Genomic DNA, 25,009 nt, shown 5'->3' with positions numbered 1-25,009 from the left:
CTTCTTTAGAGAAGTGGTAAGATTTCATGGATTACCTAAAAACATAGTTTTTTATAGAGGTCCAAAAGTTATATGCCATCCTTTGAGGACTCTTTTGGAAATATTTAGAACTAAGTTGAAATTTTCAATTTCTAGTCATCCTCAAACGAATGGTCAAAACAAAGTTGAAAATATAGCTATTTCTACTATGCCTAGGGTAATCATGAGAGACAACCACAACTCTAGGGATGAGTATCTTTTCCATATTGAGTTTGAATACAATAGGGTAGCTCATATAACTACTAATATTTCTCCATTTGAGGTTGTGTGTGGGCTTAATCCTCTTTTCCTTTTTGATTTGTTACCATTTCCTAATCCATAAGAATTTGTGCCTAAGGAAGGAATAACAAAAACTGAATTTGTTAAAAAGATGCATGAGAGGATTAAAGAACAAATACAACAACAAATAGAGAAATATTATGCTAAGTTGCCAAAAAAAATAGAAAAACAAAAGGCATGGCAACTTAATAGAATTGATTTTTATACAACTGATCAAACTAACTCATTTGCTTTGTTTGATGACTCTCATAGATGGACATTTGATCCGGGAGGACGAGCATAGTTGTCAAAGCAAAAGGCTGCTATCCGAGATCAACCTTGTGGATCTGAGGATAGATTTTCTCAAAAAGGAGGAGATGATGGACACCATCTAGCCACATACATCCCCCTACTAATGACGAGGACGAAGCCTTGGATTTAAGGACAAATCCTTTTCAAGAAGAAGGGGATAATGGAAGAGGCCCCGACACCAATCCATTGAAAGGCCACCAAAATGTCAAATTGAGGCAACCACTAGAGTTATGGTCAAAAAGGGGTCAAGAGGACGCATTCTACATGTCATAAACTCTAGTGTAGAGTAAACTTTAATTTCTTGTCAAAATTAGCATAGGAACTTTATTTGTAATTTTTCTTAGAATTAATTTTGGCACCTAAAACACCAACCTAGGTAAACTCAGAGTTTTTAAAAACCTCTAAATTTACCAAGGTCGGTCTAGAAAGCCCATGGAGGGGGTAAGCATACAAACTAGACACACCCCTCCCCATGTGGTCATTTAGGCTTCATTTTTGGGAGGGAATTCATTTGAATTTCCTTCCACTTTCTTTTGAATTTCCAGCCCTCTAAACACTATAAATTGAGGTGCTTGGATCTCATTTTGTAAGATTAATACATGAGTGAATTGCTGCCAAAACTGTGCCAATATCACTCTTTGTCCAAAACCTCCTAGGCTTTTAATCTTCACAAATTCGCCCTTTCCATGTAGAGTTGGCCTCACCACTCTCAAATTCTACCTATCATGCACCTTCAAGGTCACCACCACTCTTAGGAGGACCTTGTTCCATCTCCAATTCGTGTAGCTTCCGCAACTCATCAACAATTCCGAAAATATGAAGGCACAAATCCATCAAAAAAGGTTAGACATTTTTTTATTTTGGTCGTTGTATTTTTCTTTGTGATTTTCTTTATGTTCATGGTTTAGGGGATATAGTTTATTGTTCTCAAATAAATTAAGCAACGACATATTATAAGACTTTCTTTTATAGTTGAAGGATGCATTGTGTTATACGACAGATTATGGATATTTGTCAAAATCAAACTTGGATGCATAATAGATTTATGTCTAATAGAAGGGGATATAAAGATGCATTTTTAAAAGGAGTAAATGAATTTGTGTACTATGCATGTGAAGAAACGAATTTGTCAAATAGAAAAATAAGGGTTCCTTGTTCTAAGTGAAAAAAAATCTAAAGTCCTTCCATTTTGAAGAAGTTAAAGTTCATCTTTATAAGAAATGATTCATTCCTGAATATTGGTATTGGACATGTCACGGAGAAAGTGACCCAAATATATGCATAGATACTAGTCTTGAGATTTTCATTACACATGAGGAACACCTCAATAAATTTGAAAACATGGTTTATGATGTTGCTGGTCTAGAGTATGAAATAGATCATGATCAATAAATGGATGACTCTCCAAGTATGAATGAGACTTCAAAGATAGAAGCCCAAAAGTTTTACAAACTATTAGATGCAACCCAAAAAACCATTATGACCCAGATGTAATAATCACACTAAATTATCTTTTGTTAGATTTTTGACAATTAAATCAGAGGAAAACATGTGTCAAAGATATTGTGATCAAACATTAGCTCTTATGAAAGAGACACATCCTATTGTTAATCTTATTCCTAAAGATTTCTATATGACCAAAAAATTAGTCTCAAAACTTGGTTTAACTACACAAAAAAATAATAATTAACTATTGTGTTGATGGTTGTATGTTATTTTACACTGATGAAGAAATGAAGTTAAAAGAATGCAGATTTTGTCACAAACCACATTTTTAGATATGAGGTGTTGGTAGAGATAAATACAAAGAGGTTCCTATTAAAAGAATGCATTATTTACCTCTCATTCCTAGGCTTAAGGTATTATATGCCTCCATGAGTTATGCTCCACATATGAGGTGGCATCATGAAAATAGACGAGAACCTGGGGTGTTGTGTCATCCATCTGATGGTGAAGCTTAGAAACATTTTGATACAATGTATCCTGAATTTGCAGTTGAACCAAGAAATATAAGGTTAGCTTTATGTTCTGATGGTTTTTCACCTTTTAATAATTCGACTCCACATTATTCTTGTTGGCCGATAATTATCACTCCTTACAATCGTCCTCCAAAATTATGTATGAATACTCATTTTATGTTTTTTATATTAACTATCTCGGGGCCCTAGGCCACATAGCCCGAAAGGTAAAATTGATGTGTATTTGCAACCATTGATTAAGGAGTTAAAACAATTATGGAATGAAGTGTTGACATGATATTTCAAGAAGACTACTTTGAAATAAAATATCGGTCATCAGCGCGTCCAAGGGTGAATCCGGTTTTAAGAAGATTACTTTGGATAAAAATTTATCCAAATTATTGGGATCCCTGAAGCAAGTAGGGATATCCAAGACGCGTGGATCAACCCACTCGTAACTCAGACCGTTTAATTTAGAGTCGTCTGAGTCACTCACGTTTCTCGCACTACCAAATGCAGTGCGGGTAACATCAAATGACTCAATATTTACAACACTATTAGAGGAGTCAGAAGTAGAAGACATGACTAACCTGAATAATGTACGAAGAGTGAAAGTAAGTTGAAACACTCGACACTCGGAGCACACAACATAAACTCTAGTAGCGAAGAAAACATAAACCCTACTACGTTCAAATGCAACACTATTTATAGGTAATCAAAGAGGAAAGAGGTTGTTGTGTCATCCGTTCAGAGCCGTTAGATCCATATCCATCATTCGACATACAAAACGACACAAAATCTCAGCCGTCAGATAGATCTGAATAAACAATGTTCAGTAAACGACGACTTTATTCTAAAAAAGAAAAATGTCACATCTTTGCCAATCACTTAATGCTCTCAAACGGTCATATCTCACCTCGGGAACTCCAATAGTCATCTCTTACTCTTTAGAAATTAGTTTCTCCGAGCCTAAGGGGCAAGTGTACCGGACGAACCAGTCTCGGTCCTGGTGACTGACTACCCAAGTCAAATAACATAAGAAATGCAATGAGTAACAACAGTTACAAGTAGCGTTGAATGAGTCAAGGCGCATCCCGAAATACACAGGAATATCTTCGACAAACTAGCTAAAATAGATTAATTGAAAGATGCACGCCCCTGATAATGCGAGACCATGATGCATGTCAAATAATAACTGATATATGACCCATCAGAGCTAGAACCCATAAACCAATACTATTAAGAAATCCCTTTGTGGAGGAGTAAAGTACATTTTCCCCATTTAACCAGAATACACTTTTAAACTAGAACACTTACTTGAGCGTCAGATTACCTTTTGCAGGTAACCCCCTGACCGATCGAGCATCAACATTTGAGGAAGGAGAATTGAAGTAATTAAGGGATCACCGATGTTAGAATTAGATACCTAAAAAAGAGAGGGTAAATTGTTTTTGAAAGATTTTCGCAATGATTGAAGGTAGAGTGAAAAGCTATGAAGAATCAATCAATTGATTTTCTGTTCAACTCAATACAAGTTCATTTTAAGTTTGTTTCTAGAAAATCAACTAGTTGTTTTCACGAAACAACCGGTTGTTTATACCAGCAAAATGCAAAACAATGTTAAAACAATGTATGAGTATAGGGATAAAGAGAATCACACAAGACGTTTACACTGGTTCACTCTTAACCAAGAGCTACATCCAGTCCTCGGCTAACCACTGAGAATTCACTATGTAATCAAACCTAGAATACAAAACACACACCAAGAGTGATGGTCTTGAACCCCTCAAGAACACACACCACTCTTTGGCAAAACAACAATTTCCATAAACACCTTTCTGAAACTACCTTACACAAGAACACACAAAAATACAATGTTCAAGAATAAGAGAATAGAATACACCTAGGTATACAAAGCTTAAGTTCAGAAGCGTTAAACAACCTTTATATGAACTTAATCAATTGGTCAAAGCAGTTAAACCAAAAACCAAAGGTTGTTGGAATCATTTAAAACAGTTCAAACCACTTAACAGAATTCTGTTAAGGTTTTCACAAAAACAACCAGTTGATTTATCGAAACAACTAGTCGATTTTGTTTGATAGCAGAGCCAAAACAAAGCTAAGCTTTTCCAGGCCATTTTAAAAACCACTAAGTTTCAAATAATTGGTTGATTCGACATTTCAACAGGTTGAAATCTCACAGCCTTTTAAAAAACTTATCTTTTCAAAAAGATAAAGATTCAAATAAACTTGGATCATCTTAAGGAGTGAATTGACAAGTCAAAAACTACTAGACAACACACACACCTAGCAACAAGGTCTTCAAGCTTTCCTCATGGATTTAGAGACATCAAAGCATCTTGTTCAACAACCAACACGTCAGCAATTGTACGTCCAATTAAAGGTACTATCTGAGTCCCTCAACCTATACAGGTACAATATTAAATAATTTATGCATAAATACAATTTGGAAAAAAAGTAAAAACAAAAAAGTGAAATATTTTTTTATAAGTAAAACTAGTTTAATCATCAACTAAAATTATGATTATAAAAAAATTAAAAGAAATGTTTTCCATAAATTGATTTATACTAAAACTATTTTTAACATCACAAAAAATATTTTATTCTCAATTTTTTCAAAAATTTCATCTCTATTCAATTTAGTATCTCCTTTATTTTCTTCAGCATAATCTTATCAATTTTTTTTATTTTCTATTATTTTTTTTATAAATGGAATCAATCTAAGAATATATATACATATATAAAGATTAAATTATATGGATGTATTTTCATTAAATATTATATCGTTAATAATTTTATATATGAAAATAAATTTTATCAATTCAATTCTTAAATTATAATATTACCCATATTAATTTGATTAAAATTGAATAAAAATATAAAAAATATTAATTTTAGTATATTTTGAAAATTATATAATATAATTTTGATTTAGCTAAACAATATATTAAATAATTTTAAATTAATTTTTTAAATATAATCTATGTAAATTTTGTAAAGACACGATAAATTATTTAAAAACAGAAATCGTACATCTGAAAGGAGGCATAAATATTTTAATATTAAAGTGAAAAATTTATAAGTAGAAACAAATTAATTATTCAAATTTTATTTCGAAAGAATTATTATTTCTGTAAAACTTGATTTCCTTTTTTTTGTTTAACTTCTCTCTGAAAATTTGATAAATTTATCCATCTTTTTGAAGAATGAATTATGTCATAGAAAACCTGGTGAAAAATAAAACAAGTATGTCTAATCAGTTTCTTCTTTAGAGTAGGTTCATCTTCACTCTATTTTCTTGAGTCAGTTTTGAGAATTTTTGCATGTTTGGGAGAAAATTGGATGCATGTGGGGTTTATAGAGTTAGAATGAATCTTGTTAGCTTAGGATTATAGGGGTATATTTAGAATGTTGATTAAGACTTTTTGTGTACAAGTTTAGTCTTGTGAGTTTTGTGGAGTTGAAACTTTTGGTTTCGTATCGAGCAAACTAAGCATGTAAGGGAATCTAGTTTAGTTTTCAATATTACCTTAAGATAGATGATCTGAATGTGAAGGTGACATGGTCACATTATTTTGAAACTTTTGTAGGAATTCATGTGTTGATTGAATTGTGTTTGAAATTAAATTTTATATTATTTGAATATTTTGAAATGTTGAATGTGTTTATTAGTTTTATGATAGAATATTGAACATGAACAACTGGTTCAAGTTGTGATCAGTTAGAAGTGATTTGTTCAATGATAGGTAGAAAAGGAATTGAAAAATACATATTGAGTCATTTGAATATGTGTAATATTTTGCAAAAAAAACACCTTAATTTTTATGTAGACTCGTTGGACAAGCCATGTGCTTATTAGGTGAAATTCATTTAATAAAGCTATGAGAGCTTTGGTCTCCAAGTGAGCTAGATTTGTTAGAAGAGTCTTTTAAATAAAAACTCCTAGTGGTTTGGTCATTAGGCAAGCACACTCTCACTGGGAAAAATTTGTGGAATTAAAAACCCGAGAGCTTTGATTGTTAGGCGAGCCTTTTAAATAAAAAAACCTCTCAATGTTTTGGTCCTTGGGCGAGCATATTCTTGTTGGGCGAAATATTTTTATGAAAAACTTCTAGTGGAATAGTTGATGAGGTAATATTTTGTTCGTTGGGCAACTAAAAGTGGTTAGTTGTGTTGATGCCTTTGGTTGGACGACCAAAATGGTAATCGGGTAAACTGCAACATGTGCTTAATTTGGTGGGTGATAAAATATTTTCTTAAATTTGATTAAGCATGTTTCTAAGTATCTCTAAATGTTAAAATTGGTTTATTTTTCACTATATTGTTATATTTGACTAATATATTGTATTTGAACATTATTATAATCTAATGGTTGGTAAATTTTAATTTATGGGTGTTTAAATTGAGTTAGATGTATATGTATGAATTCCATGGTTTCATTAGATTATGGAATGTGTGGATGTTTTGTTATTAGGTGGCGAGAGTCGATGAATGTTCATATGACTTAGTTTGCGATGTGAAAAAATAACTAATTTGGCAGGTCATAAAAAGATTTACCCTATCATATAAGAGGACTTAGTTCTTATGTAGTTGTGTTGGAGAAACAACATAGTGAATATAGTATAACAAGTGCAAATCTCTAAGTCAAATTCAATGCAAGTGAGTTTTAGAAGTAAAGTCAGATGTTTGTCATGTTGATGTCGTTGAGTTATGACATGGGAGGTAGTTATTGGGATTGAGATTTAGACTTAGTTCTAATAAATGTTAACATTTGAATTGAAATTGTATTCATTATAGTAAATGAATGAGATCTAGTTAAAATATGTGTACATAATTGAATTTATACATATATAAGTTTTTGTTTTAAAACTCTAACTTATCCGGTTTTGTGTTTTGTTTATCAATAACTGTGATAATCATATATTACACGAGAGACGAGTTGAGAAATTAAAAAATAATTTTATTATGTTTTGTATATTTACCTTTTCTTAAAATATTTCTATGTATATATCTATTTTAATTTTTTTTGAGAAAAAGGTTTATTTTAAAAAGTTTATTTTCAGAAAATGGTAAATATTAGTATAAATGTGATAATTATTATGGATAAATATTAGATAATATAACTCTAACGATATATATTACAAAATTAATCTCACACTCAATTATACAATCATGATTCATTATATATAACAGATAAATGTATATAATATTTATATTTATAATCTGTTCCATGTTTTGATTCATTATGCATATAATCATTATGCTAAAATTACTATTCACTCAAAATTAACTTGAACCATCTTGCTGCAAATTAACATTTAACTAAAATTATACTTATAAAATGTAATTCATATATCCACTAATTTTTTTTTCAGTGCAAATCAAACAAAAGAGTTTTGATTATGGAGAAAGTGATACTTTTGTTTTGTCTCTATACAATGTGCTGGCGTATCATATTCTGCTTTGAATATCGAAATTTAATATAGTTATGCATTTGATTTGTTCCACACAATCTTTTCCATTGAGTAGAAGCAAAAGACATTTTGTACAGTTGAAGCACTCCTACAAACTTTTTATTTTATCTAAATATTTTCTTTATTCTTTTATTACTTCTAGCTTAGATGCTTAATATTTTGAACTATTTTTATCATATCATGTGTATATGTCAACAAAACACAATCACGTTAAAATAAGTTCAAACTTAACATTATTGGAAAACCTATTGAATCACTTTCAAATTTAGAATACAAGCAAAAATTAAGTTCAAAACTAAATTATTCAACACTTAAAAGATAGAAGCACCTATGTAATCAAATTTAACATTTTGAGCATAAATAAACTTTAACCGTTTTAGTTTAAAAGTCAAAGTACCTTATAAATTTATTAAATTAATTTTATTAAGACTTACCAAGCATTCTCCATGTACGCCTAAAGTACAAAGAGTTTTCATATTATTATAAATTAGTGAATCCGCATTTTTTATTTATTTTTACTATTACTATATATATATATATATATTTAAATATAAATCCTCTCGTATTTATATGTATGAGAGATATGTTATTAGGGTTCAAGAGATTTGAGGAATGAGAGAGATAAATAAGAGAAAAAAAATTAAAAAATTGTTCTACATTCAAAACTGTTTTTGATAACTGCTTTAAATAGGAGAATCAATCTCTACATTCTCCTGCCAGTTAAGTAACTACAAATAAAATAAAACTAATGTACCAATCTCTCCACTTTTAAGTTAGAACAAATAAAATAAAATTTTAAAATTAAAAAACTGCTTATTTAATAAAGAAGAATATCAGTTTAAAACAGAAAAGTAACCAATATCTCCACTCTCCTGCCAGTTAAGTTAAAATTAACGTACAAATCTCTCCACTCTCCTGTCAAATAAAATAAATAAAAATTAAAAAAATGTTTTATTAACTTCTAAAATTATAAAATATCCAAATAACTAAAATAAATTAATAAAACAAAATATTAAATAAGCATAAAATAGGAAAATAATTTAGAGCGGTTAATAAATGTGGAGAATCTCCCATTATATATAAGCATATATATAAGCATAGATAACTTATAATTAATAATGTTATGTTCTAACGTAATAATGTGTATTGATGATTACTTAATCGAATTTAATGAGTATATACCTTTGTTGATCATGATTCATGAGTGATACCTTTGTTGACCTTCTTGGATCATAAGCATCTTCAATTGCGGAATGCTTGTGTCATTAACATTTGACTTCTTTGAGATGCAATTTTTTGGTAATCTAAATTTCATATTTTTCTATTATTTTTGTTATTAAAAATTATGTTCGGATTTTTTTTAATAATCATGCACTCTAGGATAATGATTTCCATAAAAGGATGATCTCATAAAAAAAACAATAAATTCTTCATTGTGTATATATATGATCATACCATTTATTTGAAAATGCATAAATTTATTTAGTCTTTATTAATATAAAAGTTTGATTCCTATATTTATTTTAATATTTTTTTACAATAGATATAATATAAAAAAATAAGTTTGATGTCATGAAATAGTCTCATTATGAATGCTAATATCTTTTTTTTGGGTGGCAATGCGGGCTGGCCCGCCACGCATAGAATTTGTGGGTTGATTTTTCCAACCCGTCCCGCATAAGGGTTGGTCCGTGGGCCAGCCCGCATAAGAAATATTTATTAAAAAAATAATTTTTTAAATAAAAATTTGATTTTTTTTTATTTAGATGCATTAGGTAGATGATTTCATAATATTATTTCGATAAAACATGCGTAGTAAGATGTTATTAAAAATTTTGGGATATAAAATATAAGGCTACATGAAGAAAATATAGGGATGTGAAAAAAAAAGTATACATTTTAAAGTTATGCGGGTTATGCGGGCCAACCCGCTCCGCCCCGCACTTGGCCCGTGCGGGCTACGGGTTATACGGGGCGGGCCTAAGCGGGCCAGCGGGTTGAAATAAGCAACCCGCCCCGCGTTTTTTTCAGCGAGCCGCGGACCCGCACGGCCCGCCCCACTTTACCATTCCTAATTTTTTTAATAAAAAAAAATTGCGGTATAAGATATTTTGCTTTTAGAGGATCTAATTATAATTTTAGAACATTTCTACTCGGAGATGTTTTGGAAATATTTTGGATTGCTTAGAATAACTTTTTTTTACTGGAGTTGTGTGATGTGATAGTCTACATTTAAAAATAATAATCAGTTATTTAATTAAGGTTTAATTCTCTTGTAAATTTGATTATTTTTAATCTAAGTTCTTAATGAAAATAATTTATTTTATTAAGTATTTAAATTTTTTTATATTTTTTATTTGAATATTTTCAATCTAAGTTCTTAATGAAAAAAAATTGTTTTATTAAGTATTCAATTTTTTTTATATTTTTTAATTGAATCTTTGTGGTTTAATTTTGTTGTCATTAGGATAAAGTGAATATTACTTTGCATTGTTAATGTCCATGTGTTTTTAAATGGAAAATAAAAAAATAATATAATTAAGTTTTAAATCTCATAAATTGAATATGTTTAATTGAGTTTATATTAAAAATTTGCTTTATTAAGTGTTGAAAATCTCTATATTTTTCAATTGTATCCTTGTCGTGAATTGAATATGGTGACCATTTTGATTTGTAGCCTCAAACAAAACACCATCTAAATGAAAGGACTAATTAACTTTTTTTTTTGTTGAAGTTTTTGACAACTAAAGTTGGAAGGTTTTAGCTTTTATATCTTTGAAAATAACATTTCAAGCTAAATTTTTAACTTTGCATTTAAAAAATAACATCATTTTAAAATAGGTTTTAAATTATTTAAAAAAATAATTTCAAAATAATAAATTTGATTATGAAAGTGTTCTAGAATAAATAATCTAAACTAGTTAAATATTAATTGGATTACCCATTCTAGAATTTATTCTATCATCACTAGCAGGAACATAGGCGCTCCTGCCCATGTGCATCCGCATTTTTGTATGTATGATAGATATGTTATTGGATTTCAAGACATTTGAGAAATAATAGAGATAAACTAAGAGAGAAAAAAATTGAAAAAAACTACTTCTACAACTGTTTTAATTAGGAGAATCAATCTCTTCACTCTTCTGCCAGTTAAGTGACCAAATAAAATAAAATTAATGCACCAATCTCCCCACTTTTCTATGAGTTAAGTAAAAATAAATAAAATAAAATTAAAAATTAAAAAACTGCTTATTTAATAAAGAAGAATATCAGTTTAAAACAGACAAGTAACCAATCTCTCCACTCTCCTGGTAGTTCGTGATAACAAAATAAAATTAACTTATCAATCTCTCTATTCTTCTATCAGTTAAGTGAGAACAAATAAAATAAAATTTTAAAATTAAAAAACTGTTTTATTAACTTCTAAAATTATAAAATGTAAAAATAATCAAAATAAATTAATAAAACAAAATATTAAATTAGAATAAAATATAAAAAATAATTTAAAACAGTGAGATCTTTATATAGGTATAAATTTAATAATGAGGTTTATCATAAGCGCATTTAGATTGCCTAATTCAGAAACCTTGGGATAATTTTTTTTAAGCCCTAGGATTTTTAAAAATGTGATGCAAAAAGAATATTCCTTAAATAATGGGCCGAAAAGGAGAACATGTAAAAATGCAAAAAGGTGAGTCTCTCCCTTGTTTATGAATAAATAAAACCATATCAATTTCAACCTTCACTTCATTATCTTTTAAAATTATTTTTTATTTTAGATTTAAAAATTCAAAATGTAAAAAGTATAATTTCTAAAAAAAATTGAAACACAACATCTGAAAATATCTTTAAAAAAGTTATAAAAGTAAAAAATGTATTAAAGAATCCAATTTTAAAAAAAAAATTAAAAAAAGTTTCATATATTTTATTATCACATTATCTTTTTATTTAAGGTCATTTTCGTAATTTAAAAAAATTGATGAATACAAATTCCGATCGCATTATACTCTGTTTCTGTTTTGGTGCAAGTGATTCAACCAAAACTGGTTCAGCACAAAGAAGTAGTTCCAATGACCGGTAACGAGTTTCGCTTCTTCTTGTCCTGCGACATCAATCTTCCCGTCACTTTCCGCGTTGAGCGTCTCGAAGGCAGTTTTTCCCTTTCCAAATTCCCCGATTCAGGTTTCTTTCACACTCTTTTCTAATTCCTCATATCATGATTCAATTCCCCAATTATCTGCTCTCAGTTTCAGTACTTCTGCAATCTCAAATGTCCATCAATTAAACTCCATGATTCTGCACTTCACACTTTAGTGTTATTTGCTTATTGCAGAAAATGATGACCCCACGGAGAATATAATCCCGGAGTTGTATGTGGAGTGTGCGTTGTACATTGATGGTGCGCCGTTTGGCCTTCCCACCAGAACCAGGTTTTATATTTTTAATTGTGCTATTTTGATTCCTGTATATACTTCACACGTGACGCAACTTTGGTATCAAAGTTTAAAGAATGCTAGGATAACACTTTCAATAAACTTTAATCAAAGGGAGAAAATGCGTTAGAAAGCCAGTGTTAGAGAGTGTGTTCCCATCACTGTAACCTTGCTAGTATGTACTGGAGGAATAAATTTTATGGGATGACATTTGTTTTGCTTATTTAAAGATTTGGATTCAATTGGGTGGGGTTTGTTAACCAATTTTTGGAATGTTTTACCCAATCGGCAATTTGTCAATAGTTATAATATTACATTGAAATTTTAATGTATTTGAGAATTTTGATATTTTTAAATTATCTGGTGAAGGTTGGAGTCCACTGGACCACCATTTTGTTGGAATGAGCTCATCACTTTAACAACTAAATATCGAGACTTAACTGCTCAGTCACAACTCACCTTCACTGTAAGTTGCAAATTTAGCTTACAAGTTTATTTATGCTTCCTTCAAGTAGTGATAGAACAAAACTTGTTTTGTGCCAACTATGAATTGTTGCAAGAACTAAATTCTGGTTATGTCTGAATTTTATTAGCTTCCGTTCTACCAAAATTTTGCTTTAAAGTGCGGGCTTCATTATTTCGGTAATGTTGATGTATGGATAATAGGTTTGGGATGTTTCACATGGAGAAGGATTGATTGGAGGAGCTACAATTCTTCTCTTCAATAACAAAAAGCAACTCAAAACTGGGAAGCAAAAACTTAGGCTTTGGACAGGAAAAGAGGCAGATGGAACATATCCTACTAGTACACCTGGAAAGGTAGTGAATGTTTTTAAACACGCATGAGTGCCGTTTTTCTTTTTGGTTTAAATTTTGATGAAATCTTTCTGTCTTATAAAACATACTTTGGTGGTTTGTCATCATTAGGTTCCCAGGCACGAACGTGGGGAGTTGGAGCGTTTGGAAAAGCTTGTGAACAAGTATGAACGAGGCCAAATTCAGCGAGTAGACTGGTTGGACCGCCTCACATTTAGAACTATGGAGAGAATCAAGGAACGTGAAAGCTTGAAAAATGAAAGTTCTCATTACCTGGTTGTAGACTTCTGTAGTTTTGAGCATCGAGTTGTTTTTCAGGTATTATTGCATCTTAGTTGTGTCATTTCCCATGGTATTAGTCTCACAAAATTGCCTGTGGTATACTTGGTTAACGAACAAAAGTATATATATTTTTAGTAAAATGTTAACATGGTATACTGGTCCTCCCTCCCCTTATTTGAAATACTCCGGCACAAAATGGTTTTGTATTTATGATCTCTGGGTTTAGTGTAGCAACCTATGTAGCACAGACACTAACACGGATACTGATATGACACATAGACAGAGACGGAGATACGTATAATCTCTAAAATGTAGGACACATGAACACAAATATATATATTGTTGCATAATCAGGAGAATTATGCTGTAATTAAGTGCAGATTCCATTTTATATTTATTAGGAGAGATTTGTTAGTGATTTGATTTTATTTGATTTGTACAGCTTTAAACAACCATTATAATTGTCTTTTATTACCTATTATTTCCTTCCTTAAGTAGATTGTAAAACAGTCTATAAATAGAGACTGTAATCACATTTGTAAGACACATCAGAAATACATTCCTTCTATTTCTTTCTATTCCTTTCAACTTGGTATCAGAGCCATTTCGAGCCTATCCTAGCGAGTGTTTGTGTTGGGCCTATCGTGCCACCCGCTATCGGGCCGCTATCGGACCACCCATAATATATTGTCCCACGCACGAGTTGGCAGTCTCGGCGTGAGGGGGGTGTGTTGGAATCCCACATCGACTAGAGATTAGAGCCTTTCATTGTATATAAGTGGGTGCAAACCTCAACCTCATGAGCCGGTTTTATGGGGTTGAGTTAGGCTTAAAGTCCACTTCGTAATATATATATTATATAATTATGAATTATATAAATTAACAATAAAAATTTATGTACACAACTATGTTTTAGTTTTTTTTTGTAGTAGAAAGATAATAAAAATTTATACAATAAATTTGAGTTTTTAGAAAATTATGTATTTTTCATTTTTAAAATTGTGTTAGAACCGTGTTAAAATTGTCACAAATCCAACAAATATTTTTTTAATTGGACACTTTACGGATAAGTTTCATATGAGTCTCTTACGAGTGTCGGTGTCCGATACGTGTATCCGACACAGACAAACCATTTAAGAGGCGTGTCCGAGTCTTGTCATCCCTAAAATGCAGTCTTGGGTTTGCATGCAACTTATATTATAAAGAATGTTAACACTCGATGCATAGACCATCTAAGTTATCAATGTATCCTACCCTGCATACTGCTGTAAAGTTATCAGTTTACCAGGGGACCCCTGAACTTATTGATGCAGTTGTTGTTATTCTTCAAGAATATAATAAACGCTGATACATATCTTACATGTGCATTAACTCTTATTTCTTACAAAATGTAGGAATCAGGTGCAAATTTTTTGTTGCCATCTCCTATAGCTTCAACCAATGATATTGTTATTGTCTGGGATCCAGAAGTGGGAAAGATAAATCCCTCTGAGCACAAACAGTTAAAGCTGGCTAGGAGTTTGACTCGTGGTGTCATAGACAGGGATCTGAAGCCAAGCTCAAATGAGAGGAAGTAAGCTTAAACTTTTGTAGAAATGTAATTTCCCTGTTATATCAATCAGATTAATGTTGGAAATGATTTACCTCCTCAGAATTTGAAATGATTAATTTGTTCAGTGACACACACATATGCACATATGTATGTTACACCCATTATTTCTTCACACACCCTCTCTCTCTGCCTATAACTAATTTTTCTCTTACAAGACATCCTATTAACATAATAATAAACAACACATAAAAGTTATAGCTCTTTGGCGCAATTCAAACCATAGTAGCCGACAATTAGCAATCTTGGTGATCCATCTAACACAATAAAACATTTACAAAATTAAAATAGATTGAAACATATATAGAGTTCACATTAGTACATAATTGCAACATGTATCAGTTTACAAGGAATGCAATGCAAACATCAAATCATTAATCAATCAATCAATCATGAATAAAACATAATACAAAGGCAAAAGGAATGAGTGAGTAGTTCTTATATTTGCTATGAAAAATATTGAATGCCTAAGAAGAAATTCAAACCATGAAAAGGGACTGACAGTTTTCAAATAGATGCACAACAGTGGGAACTAACTTGTGACAAATGATAGAAATTTACTTAAATGCAATAGCAAATGGATGGGAGAAGAATTGGAGTTGAAGTTTCTCAGTTGAAGCTTTGGCAGGTTGAGAATTGGACATGACAGCAAGAAGAATGATAGGAGAAGAAATGAGTTACATAGGCGAAAAAGCAATTAGGTCAATTTATTCAAACTAATTAAAATGTTTAGATTGACACTTTCCCTCTTCTCCAAATCCCCCCAATATTGGAGGAAAGCCAAAATTAGATTAGAAGGGATTTTGCTCCCTCCATTCCTCTTCCCTTCTCTTAAATAATGAACCAAACAAAAAAGGTTTACAAAATCCTGACCTTCCCTCCCCTCCATTTCCTTCCAACCAAACACTATGCTACAGAAAGAGGATATGTTCATAGCAGATTTGATGCAACGCTTCAAATACACGTGGACATTTTGTTATGTAATAATGTCAGTGTCATTGACCATAGTTCTTAGATTACCACATTTTAATGGTGGGTGGTTAAACTAAATGATTTCAGATTTAACTAGGATTTTATTTAATAATTTAACTTCAGTAAAACAATTTTGGTCTGATTTGTCCAAGGAAATTTGCAATTGAAAAGGAAAATGTATTTATGTGAAAGTGAAAGAATTGAAATAATGTATTTCTTTCCAGGACCATGTGCTTCTTCCGTTTTGAAGGGATCTAGACCATATTTCTGTTTGATAAATGAAAATTTAATTATTAGGATTCTTTTCTTATTTGTCTAGTTTTAGCTGTAAGTACTGGGATTTTTTTTATTAAGAGTTAGTATTATCTCTTCTGACAAACCTTTTTCATTTCTCTAATTGGTTTTGTTATGAATATCATTTTCTTCCCTCTATAATATTGTACTTCTTTTCTTTATCATATAAATCATTCTGTAACCTTTTTATTTGATCCTTTATGTCAGGTCAATTCAGAGAATACTAAAATATCCACCAACAAGGACTTTGAGTGGTGATGAGAGGCAGCTCTTGTGGAAATTCCGCTTCTCTTTGATGTCTGAAAAGAGGGCTCTTACAAAGTTCCTTCGTTGTGTTGAATGGAGTGATGTTCAGGTCAGCCTTTATTATTGTGGAAATTAGTAACAGATATTATGATAAATGATTTTTGGTATGTTGTAGGAGTGGTACTTAAATGTATGTTAGGTTTTCTGAAGTAGTTAATAAATAAATAGTGCATTCTGCACCGATTCTCCACTTGTAGCAGCTGTGATCATATCTCACACATTGTGTATTGGCTATGTTTATTTAATCAATTAGAAAGATCAGTGCATATTTCCTTTAGAAAAATCTGTTTTCAAAAGGGTATTAGTGTGACCATTTACTCTAATTATCAAATGTGGGGTATAATACCGCATTAATCAAGAAAGACTCTAAGTGAAACTCTAATAAGGATCTAGATCTAAATGGCTTTGCTGTAGTGGCTCTTGATGTAACACATTTTCATTATCTTATCTTCCTATCTCTATTTCATTTCTTTTTTCCCCCTTGAATTCTTATTGCTAAAAACGTGGTATAGTTTTTCATTTTATGATGCTGTTTTTATCCAGGAAGCAAAACAAGCATTAGAATTGATGGGCAAGTGGGAAATGATTGATGTTTCTGATGCACTGGAACTTTTGTCTCCTGTTTTTGAAAGTGAAGAGGTAATTTTCAAGAGAGATCTTTGGGAAAATTGTAACCAATATGGGTGTATGTGTACAGAGAGAAATCTAAGCATTAATCATGAATGTAATGCCCTCAACACATTAATAACGGAATACACTTATTATCAACATACTTAACTATCAGTATCAACAGACATAGTGGTAAGAACCAAGAAAGTTTCCTTTAGTTTTCCCACATTATTATTAGTTTGAAAAAGAAATTTTACCAGATAGCAGAGAAGAGTATTACAACTAGAGATGAGGGGGGAGAATAATGTATCTTCCTTAACTGAGAAAAGAAATGTAGCAAATCAGCCCAATCTCTCTGTACCTTAGAAATTTCCTTGATACAACCATGAATTGAACAAAACCAAAGAAAGGCATAAACATAGCATTCCAATACCAAGTGTAGGAACAAAGATGACATTGCACTCCCTGCCTTACTGTTGTTATAGATGTATGACTTAATATTGCAACTACTTTTTCATTCAAATGGAGAAATTTGTACATCTTTGAAGAACCAAATGAGGGCATTTATAACGGCTTCATTTCAGGTCCGTGCTTATGCAGTTAGTGTTCTTGAAAGAGCTGATGATGAAGAGCTTCAGTGCTACTTGCTTCAATTGGTTCAGGCTCTTCGGTTTGAGCGTTCTGACAAATCTCGTCTTTCACATTTCCTTGTCCAACGTGGTAGGTGCACGAGAGTTTAAAAGCTATTTCAGGTGCTGATTCTAGTTAAATCTGATTTTTTTCTGAAAGAAACCTGAATTTTGTCAGCATTATGCAATATTGAATTGGCAAGCTTTCTTCGCTGGTATGTGGCTGTTGAACTTTATGATCCTGCATATGCCAAACGATTTTACTGCACTTATGAGATTCTGGAGGAGAATATGATGAAGGTTTGGAGTCAATTTTCTTAATATGTACCCATTTACTTTACAAAGTTTTGCTTCTGTGATGCTTATTATCATGATGAATCATTTTTCCACTTGTCTACATTGGGAAAATATTATTTCTAAAGATTGCATGTTGTGGCTTCATTTGTACTCCTATTGTTAGAGATGCTACATCAACTAGAAATATAGTTAAATTATAGTATATAAGTGGGTGAAAATCTCACCTTATAAGTAAGTTTTGTAGGATTGAGTTAATAATAAACCTACTTTCTAATATGGTATCAAAGTTTGCCTATCTTAATGAAGATTGTTGGACACTCAAGATGTTAAGTCCTTGTTGTGAGGGGGTGTCTTACAAGTCAGTTTTGTAGGGTTGAGTTAGACTAAACTCATTTTCTAATACCTAATACCTACTGTAGAAAACATTTTCATATTTCACCATATTTTAAAATTGTTTCACTCTATGAATAAGTAGATTCTTTAATGTGTCATCATGGTTTCATCTGTGTGGCTTAATTTTGGAGTAATTCATTCTCGAACATCGGAACATGACAATTATGCTCATTTGTCTTAGATGGCAGCTGGTGTGAATGGAGAGGAAGATGGGTTTAAACAGTGGCAGAGTTTGGTACGCCAGACTGAATTGACAGCTCAGTTGTGTTCGATCACTAGAGATGTAAGGAATGTTCGTGGTAATACACAGAAGAAGATTGAAAAACTTAGACAACTACTTTCTGGTCTTCTCAGTGAACTTACCTATTTTGACGAGGTAGGTATAAATAATCTAACATGAAGCTGTATGCATTTATTGTTTTCACCTCTTACTTTCTTCAATTAATGATTAATGTTGAACAAACTATTAATTTCCACAATTTATTTTATTTTCAATAGTTGTATATAGTGAATTTGTTGAAGTCATTAAAATGTATGTTTATTGTTGCTATGTTTTACTTGTAGCCAATACGATCACCTTTGGCACCTGGTGTCCTCATTAGTGGTATTGTACCTTCAGAGTCATCAATATTTAAGAGTGCACTGCATCCTCTGCGCCTTACTTTTAGAACAACAAATGGTGGAACTAGTAAAATTATATTTAAAAAGGGAGATGATATTCGGCAGGACCAGTTGGTATTCCTACTTATCCTTTTTCTGTCTCATTGTTATGCATGCAAATGAGTACATGCGTGCATTGACGCACCAAATATACATGTTTTTCCATGTTCTCATTCACGCACATGATAGATATTCAGAAAACACGAGTTCAATTATATAAATGTTGGTTTTATGTAGGTTGTTCAAATGGTATCCCTAATGGACCGATTACTTAAGCTGGAAAATCTTGATTTGCACCTCACACCATACAAGGTGCTAGCAACTGGACAAGATGAAGGCATGTTGGAATTTATTCCATCTCGTTCATTGGCCCAGGTATGGTGATTTATGCTTTTTAAAAGCTGTTTCTTGTATTAGCATGTTGCTGCTTCTTTTCATAGCTGAAGATTTCTTGCATTGACATATAGTAAGGGTTTAAGTTTGATACATCAAGTGTTAATTTCTTAACATTTAGTTATAAGTTGTAGCATATTTACCTTTTTTAACTGACAAAGATGCTGGAGATCTGACACTGACTAGTGATATGACTAAAATAAAATGTATAAGTGTAGTGCCAATTTCATCTTACAAATCAGTTTTATGGTGTTGAGTTATGTTCAAATTCAAGTTATAAGAAAAAGGCTTGTTAATTTAATGCTTTTGGTCTATGTTTTATGAATCTTGTTTTATCTTTACTTTCATATCTGCTTCTACACTGAATTATTTTATATTATTGGTTGAAGGAGTTGAAAATGATTCATTGACTTAGGCATCATAACATTGTAGAAAATATTAAAATATCTGGAATTTTGTAGCTGTGTTTTAGCCTGGTCACTTGATTTATGTATAAGTTTATATGTTTAGTTGCTAATATTTCTGTGAGAGATTTTATTTTATAGTGTTCTAAAAAAGATCACGTTGGGAATAAGAATTCAAATACCTGTCAGGTTGCTAATTGATATTGGATATTGAAATTTACTAATAACATATTTGCTTAGCTCTTTAGTTTTTTATATTAAATAAATGATCATGTTGGTTGTAGGATGCACAATCTTGTAATTGCTGTACTAATATATAATCTTTTCTTGACTAGATTTTATCAGAGCATCGTAGCATCATAAGCTATTTGCAGAAATTTCATCCTGATGACCATGGGCCTTTTGGAATCACAGCCACCTGCCTTGAAACTTTTATAAAAAGCTGTGCTGGCTACTCTGTTATCACATATATACTTGGTATCGGAGACAGGTGATTGCTAATTTTATTCATCACACACCATTTTACATCCAACTATTTAAGCATTGATATGTTGTTTGATACTTCTAATTTTGTTATTGTGATGTGCTGGTGTGATCACGTGAGCAACCTCCCCCATGGCCGCCACCCCCAATGAATTTGGGGAATTGGTTGTTAGAGAGTTGGGTGGGTGTGAATGTGAACCAAGGATAGTTGTTCTTTTGGGTGTTTTATGGTCTATTAGCTATCAGAAATTTCACAACCAGGATGAAAAGGTTGGACTTGTTATTATGAAATTATCTGCATGTCTTGGTTCTATGACTTTAACATCTTCAAGAGATTTTTGTCTTTAGTCCTTACACCAGATACGTTGCTTTGGCTTTGTTAGAAATATAATAAATATCTAGAGATGTATGTAAGAATAAAATCTCCTATAATTATTTTTATTTATTGTAATCAACTTTATAAGATGAACTCTAGTCCATACAATCGTTTTCAGAATCTTTCCCATTTATTTTTCTCTTTCAATTGGCTTTTTGACAATCTGATCATGCTTATACTGAAGACCTTCATTCATTTTAAGAGTAAATGCCCTGTTCACCCCTTCCTCGATAATATTCTACCAATTGATCCTTAAAGATAGTCAACCAAATTCCTCAAGATTACAAATGTGGGACACTTCAGTTCATCAGTTATTCTCCGCCTATTTTATAGTACATAAATATTCCATAAATAAGTGAATGTGTAATAATTTAGTCTAAGTCTTTGGAAGAAAATCATTACTGGCCCAAATTACTCCCCTGAAATATTGACTCAAATAAATGAATGACTAAAATGTGCTATTTTTGTAATCTCGAGGAACTATTTGGTATTTTTTTCATCAGACACTAAATTGGGTTGAGTGTTTTTTTTTTCAGGAACTGGGTATTTACTATTATTTTATCGTACTATATTTTTTTACTGTTCCACTGTTTCATCAGATTTTGAAGAGGATGTATCACCCTCTTTTATTGTATTTTATTGGTAGGAACTGGGTATTTACTATTATTTTATCGTACTATAGTTTTTCACTGTTTCACTGTTTCATCAGATTTTGAAGAGGATGTATTACCCTCTTTTATTGTATTTTTTGGTAATCAAATTTCATAATTTATTGAAAACATTTAGGTACTTCACTTAGTTTGGTAATGTTTGAATAGTTGTGAGAGGCTAAGTTTCATTTCTGAATGTTTACTGTTATAGTAAGATGTGTCTAGAACTATAAGGATGGCTGCAAGGTTTTCAGAAAGCCATTAGAGAATTGAAGAATAGGGATTGGACAATCTTGTCCAAACATACTTTAAGGAAGGGGATGGCCCTGCTGATTGATTTGCAAATTATAATTCATCTCATGATGAAAGATTGAAGACGTGGACTGCATGCCCAGAACAGTTACAACCTTTGCTGGTAGCTGATAGGATGGGTATTGGCCATGTTAGGAGACGAGTTTTTGTGTTCTCTGTCTTTGTCTTTATATTTTCCTCGTAAATAAAAAAACAAGCAAATATCCAATTAGCTGCAGAAACTGAGTGGGAGAGAGAGGTTTAGTGGGTGAATCTGCTTATTGATCTTGACCTGGAACATGTTGAACAACTAACAGCTTGCTGAAAACCTTTTCACACACAAAAAACAGGTCAAACTCCATATGCTTGGTCCTGGCATGGTCAACATGATTATGAGTGAGGGAACTGCACGATGATGTGACACTGAACCTGTGGAGTCAGGGAAGAACTGCATGTTCGATGAGCTGAGTCTGAATCCGTGATAAGTTCAGTCCTCAAGAAAATCCTTAAAATACCCCTGTAATGTTAAAACTTAAAAATTAAGAGCATCTTCAGGGTTTTGGGAGACTGCCCTATCATGGACAATTTGCACGCACGGGCTGTGATCTGTAACACTATATTGGCTGCAACAGCTGTGACACCAAACATGATTCTACAGTGTTCAAATAGCTGCCACTGGCCACTGTGCTGCTATAGCGTGCTTTTGGAAACCTAGGTTTCCACTGAACAACGGCCCCCACTCATTCCATCAATTAAAGAAGATAGAGGCTAAAATGGGGAAAAGGGGTTGAAAATAAATGAACCAGGCTCTCAACCAGTTTCTAAACGAAAGTTATTCCTATTATTTGGTTATCAAGTGCTGCTGCCATTTGTCTATCTTATACATATAACTAACACAAATGATTCCAAGATTGTTTCCCCATTTTCAAGTGAAGAAAGATAATAAGATTAGATTACATCACATTATTCTAAATTTTAGATTTTGTCCCTATTTTGACGGAACTTTAATTTTTTGGGCAGGCATTTGGACAATCTCCTCCTTAGAAATGATGGAGGTCTTTTCCATGTCGATTTTGGTTTTATTCTTGGGCGAGATCCTAAGCCATTTCCACCTCCAATGAAGCTTTGCAAGGAAATGGTTGAGGCAATGGGTGGAGCTGAAAGGTACAGTTCCCATTGATGATTCACTTTATATTCAAGGTTGTTGTGATTTGTAGCTTAAATTGTGAGATAGTGATTGATTTCTTTGCCATGCAGCCAATATTATACAAGGTTCAAGTCCTATTGTTGTGAAGCATACAACATTCTTCGCAAATCCAGTAACCTAATTTTAAATCTATTTTACTTAATGGCGGGTTCCAATATTCCTGACATAGCTTCTGATCCTGAAAAGGGGATTCTTAAGGTGAGATTCCTCATTATTTAATAAATAGGTAAATAAACTGTTAACTTTTTCTTATTCCTTCACATTATGGATGTACAGCTTCAGGAGAAGTTTCGGTTGGACTTGGACGATGAAGCTAGTATACATTTCTTCCAGGATCTGATTAATGAGAGTGTGAGTGCATTATTCCCTCAGATGGTTGAGACTATCCATCGTTGGGCTCAATATTGGCGGTAACCCCAATATTTATTGGGTGTTATTACACTGACCAATTAATCAGGTATTTTTTATTACTATTCTCAGGAAGACGGGTAGAACCCAAATGTTATCTTTGACCGACTTAGTATTAGTATACAACTGCTTGTTTTGATGTATGGCTTTAAGCTCTTAATTTAAATCATAATCATTCCAAAGCACCTTCCGTTAGCTCTTAAAAGTGCGACGCTGACATATGATTATCGGTAACTGATTGGAACGTCATAGTAGCTGCAATTTTCAATTCTTCAAGGTTGTTTCTGTCAAACAGAAAGATCTCATCTACTGAAAACCTGTGCATGCTAGACAAATTGAAATACAAGTTATTTTAGGTTTCTTTCTCACACTATATCTCCTGTTTCCAGAACCTGATGCTGTCTTTAGGCTTTTAAGCAGCTGAAATAAAGTATGCTTTGGAATTCAACAATCAGAGAAAGCCCTGACTGCAGATGTATATATGGACTTCTAATTTCTAAACTAATTATTCTTAATGTAGTGTGATATTGTTGGCAACAATGTAAATAAAATTAGTTTTCTTTCATTCTTCTGGTTACTGTTTTTATTTTTTTTATCAGCAATAAAATTCTGGTTACGGTTGCATCAAGGCGTCACCGTAAGTTATAAAATGCTTATCATACCAATGTTCGTTTAGGTCAAATTGATTCTGCCATTTGTAAATAAACCCTCTTACATGCTCATAGTCTATAGTTCGATGTATGTGTAATGTAAATAACTTTAGCTGTGATGTTTGCCAGTTAAGGTGTTCATTACTTTAGGTCAATCCAACCAATCAGATACTCTAAACCAAACCAATTAAATCCAGTGGTCATTGGTTCGAATATGTATTTATCATATACAAATCCAATTATTAACTATTATATGTGAAGTTGTATCATATAATTAAAGGTACTTCCTGAAAAAATATACTAATCTGCTAAATTTATTGTTTTGGTTAGATCCTTTAGCATTAAACTACTACCTACGAGTTCAATTTATAGAGTTGGTAAGAAATTAGATGTTAGGTACCTTTTTCGGTGTTCTCAGTAACTAAGATAAGAAACTATTATTATTATTATTATTAGCGGGAAGACAGTTTGTATCTGTATTCTTTTATTTTTATCATTACATCATTTAATGATATCATTAAGTAATAAACTAAAAATTCATTATCAATTATTCAATCAACATTAATCATAATTATTCAATCAACATTAATCATGAAAAATATTATATACAAAAGAATAAAATATAATGAAATGTGCTTATTTTTTCTTTGCCTTAGACTCGCAGAGAGACTTAGTCAAATTGTTTTTATCTTTTACTACTACCGTCAACCACTTCCTCTCCATATACTCCATCACCGTCACCTCCCTTATTTTTAACCCTCTCAAACAAATTCCAAAATGAATCA

At 31.8% G+C, this 25,009-nt stretch overlaps 2 protein-coding genes across 2 annotated transcripts in view; both read left to right on the top strand.

The window, feature by feature from the left end:
* The window catches only part of LOC137810573 (receptor-like serine/threonine-protein kinase ALE2), an 81,342-nt gene that overhangs the window by 38,891 nt on the left and 17,442 nt on the right, over positions 1-25,009 (top strand). The gene's annotated exons all lie outside the window — the stretch shown is intronic.
* On the top strand, positions 12,047-24,139 carry LOC137810569 (phosphatidylinositol 3-kinase, root isoform). Its single transcript, XM_068611912.1, has 18 exons — positions 12,047-12,244; positions 12,396-12,492; positions 12,865-12,961; positions 13,162-13,314; positions 13,423-13,629; positions 14,988-15,166; positions 16,676-16,823; positions 17,318-17,413; positions 17,968-18,103; positions 18,191-18,312; positions 18,884-19,078; positions 19,267-19,437; positions 19,600-19,737; positions 20,495-20,649; positions 22,980-23,123; positions 23,217-23,364; positions 23,443-23,623; positions 23,964-24,139. Exons 1-17 carry the CDS (start codon positions 12,133-12,135, stop codon positions 23,578-23,580), a joined length of 2,436 nt encoding a protein of 811 aa, XP_068468013.1. The 5' UTR covers positions 12,047-12,132; the 3' UTR covers positions 23,581-23,623; positions 23,964-24,139.

This window comes from Phaseolus vulgaris, chromosome 2, assembly GCF_000499845.2.
Source record: "Phaseolus vulgaris cultivar G19833 chromosome 2, P. vulgaris v2.0, whole genome shotgun sequence".
Classification (NCBI taxonomy): domain Eukaryota; kingdom Viridiplantae; phylum Streptophyta; class Magnoliopsida; order Fabales; family Fabaceae; genus Phaseolus; species Phaseolus vulgaris.
Note: the sequence above shows the minus strand (reverse complement) of the source record. Positions and strands in the feature narration are given on the sequence as shown.

Bases quoted from the DNA above. Each gene is read 5' to 3' on its own strand.
- LOC137810569 (XM_068611912.1), top strand. From the start codon at position 12,133: ATGACCGGTAACGAGTTTCGCTTCTTCTTGTCCTGCGACATCAATCTT. The intron at 15,167-16,675 runs GTAAGCTTAAAC...CCTTTATGTCAG, and splicing joins CCAAGCTCAAATGAGAGGAA to GTCAATTCAGAGAATACTAA. The intron at 23,365-23,442 runs GTGAGATTCCTC...ATGGATGTACAG, and splicing joins CTGAAAAGGGGATTCTTAAG to CTTCAGGAGAAGTTTCGGTT.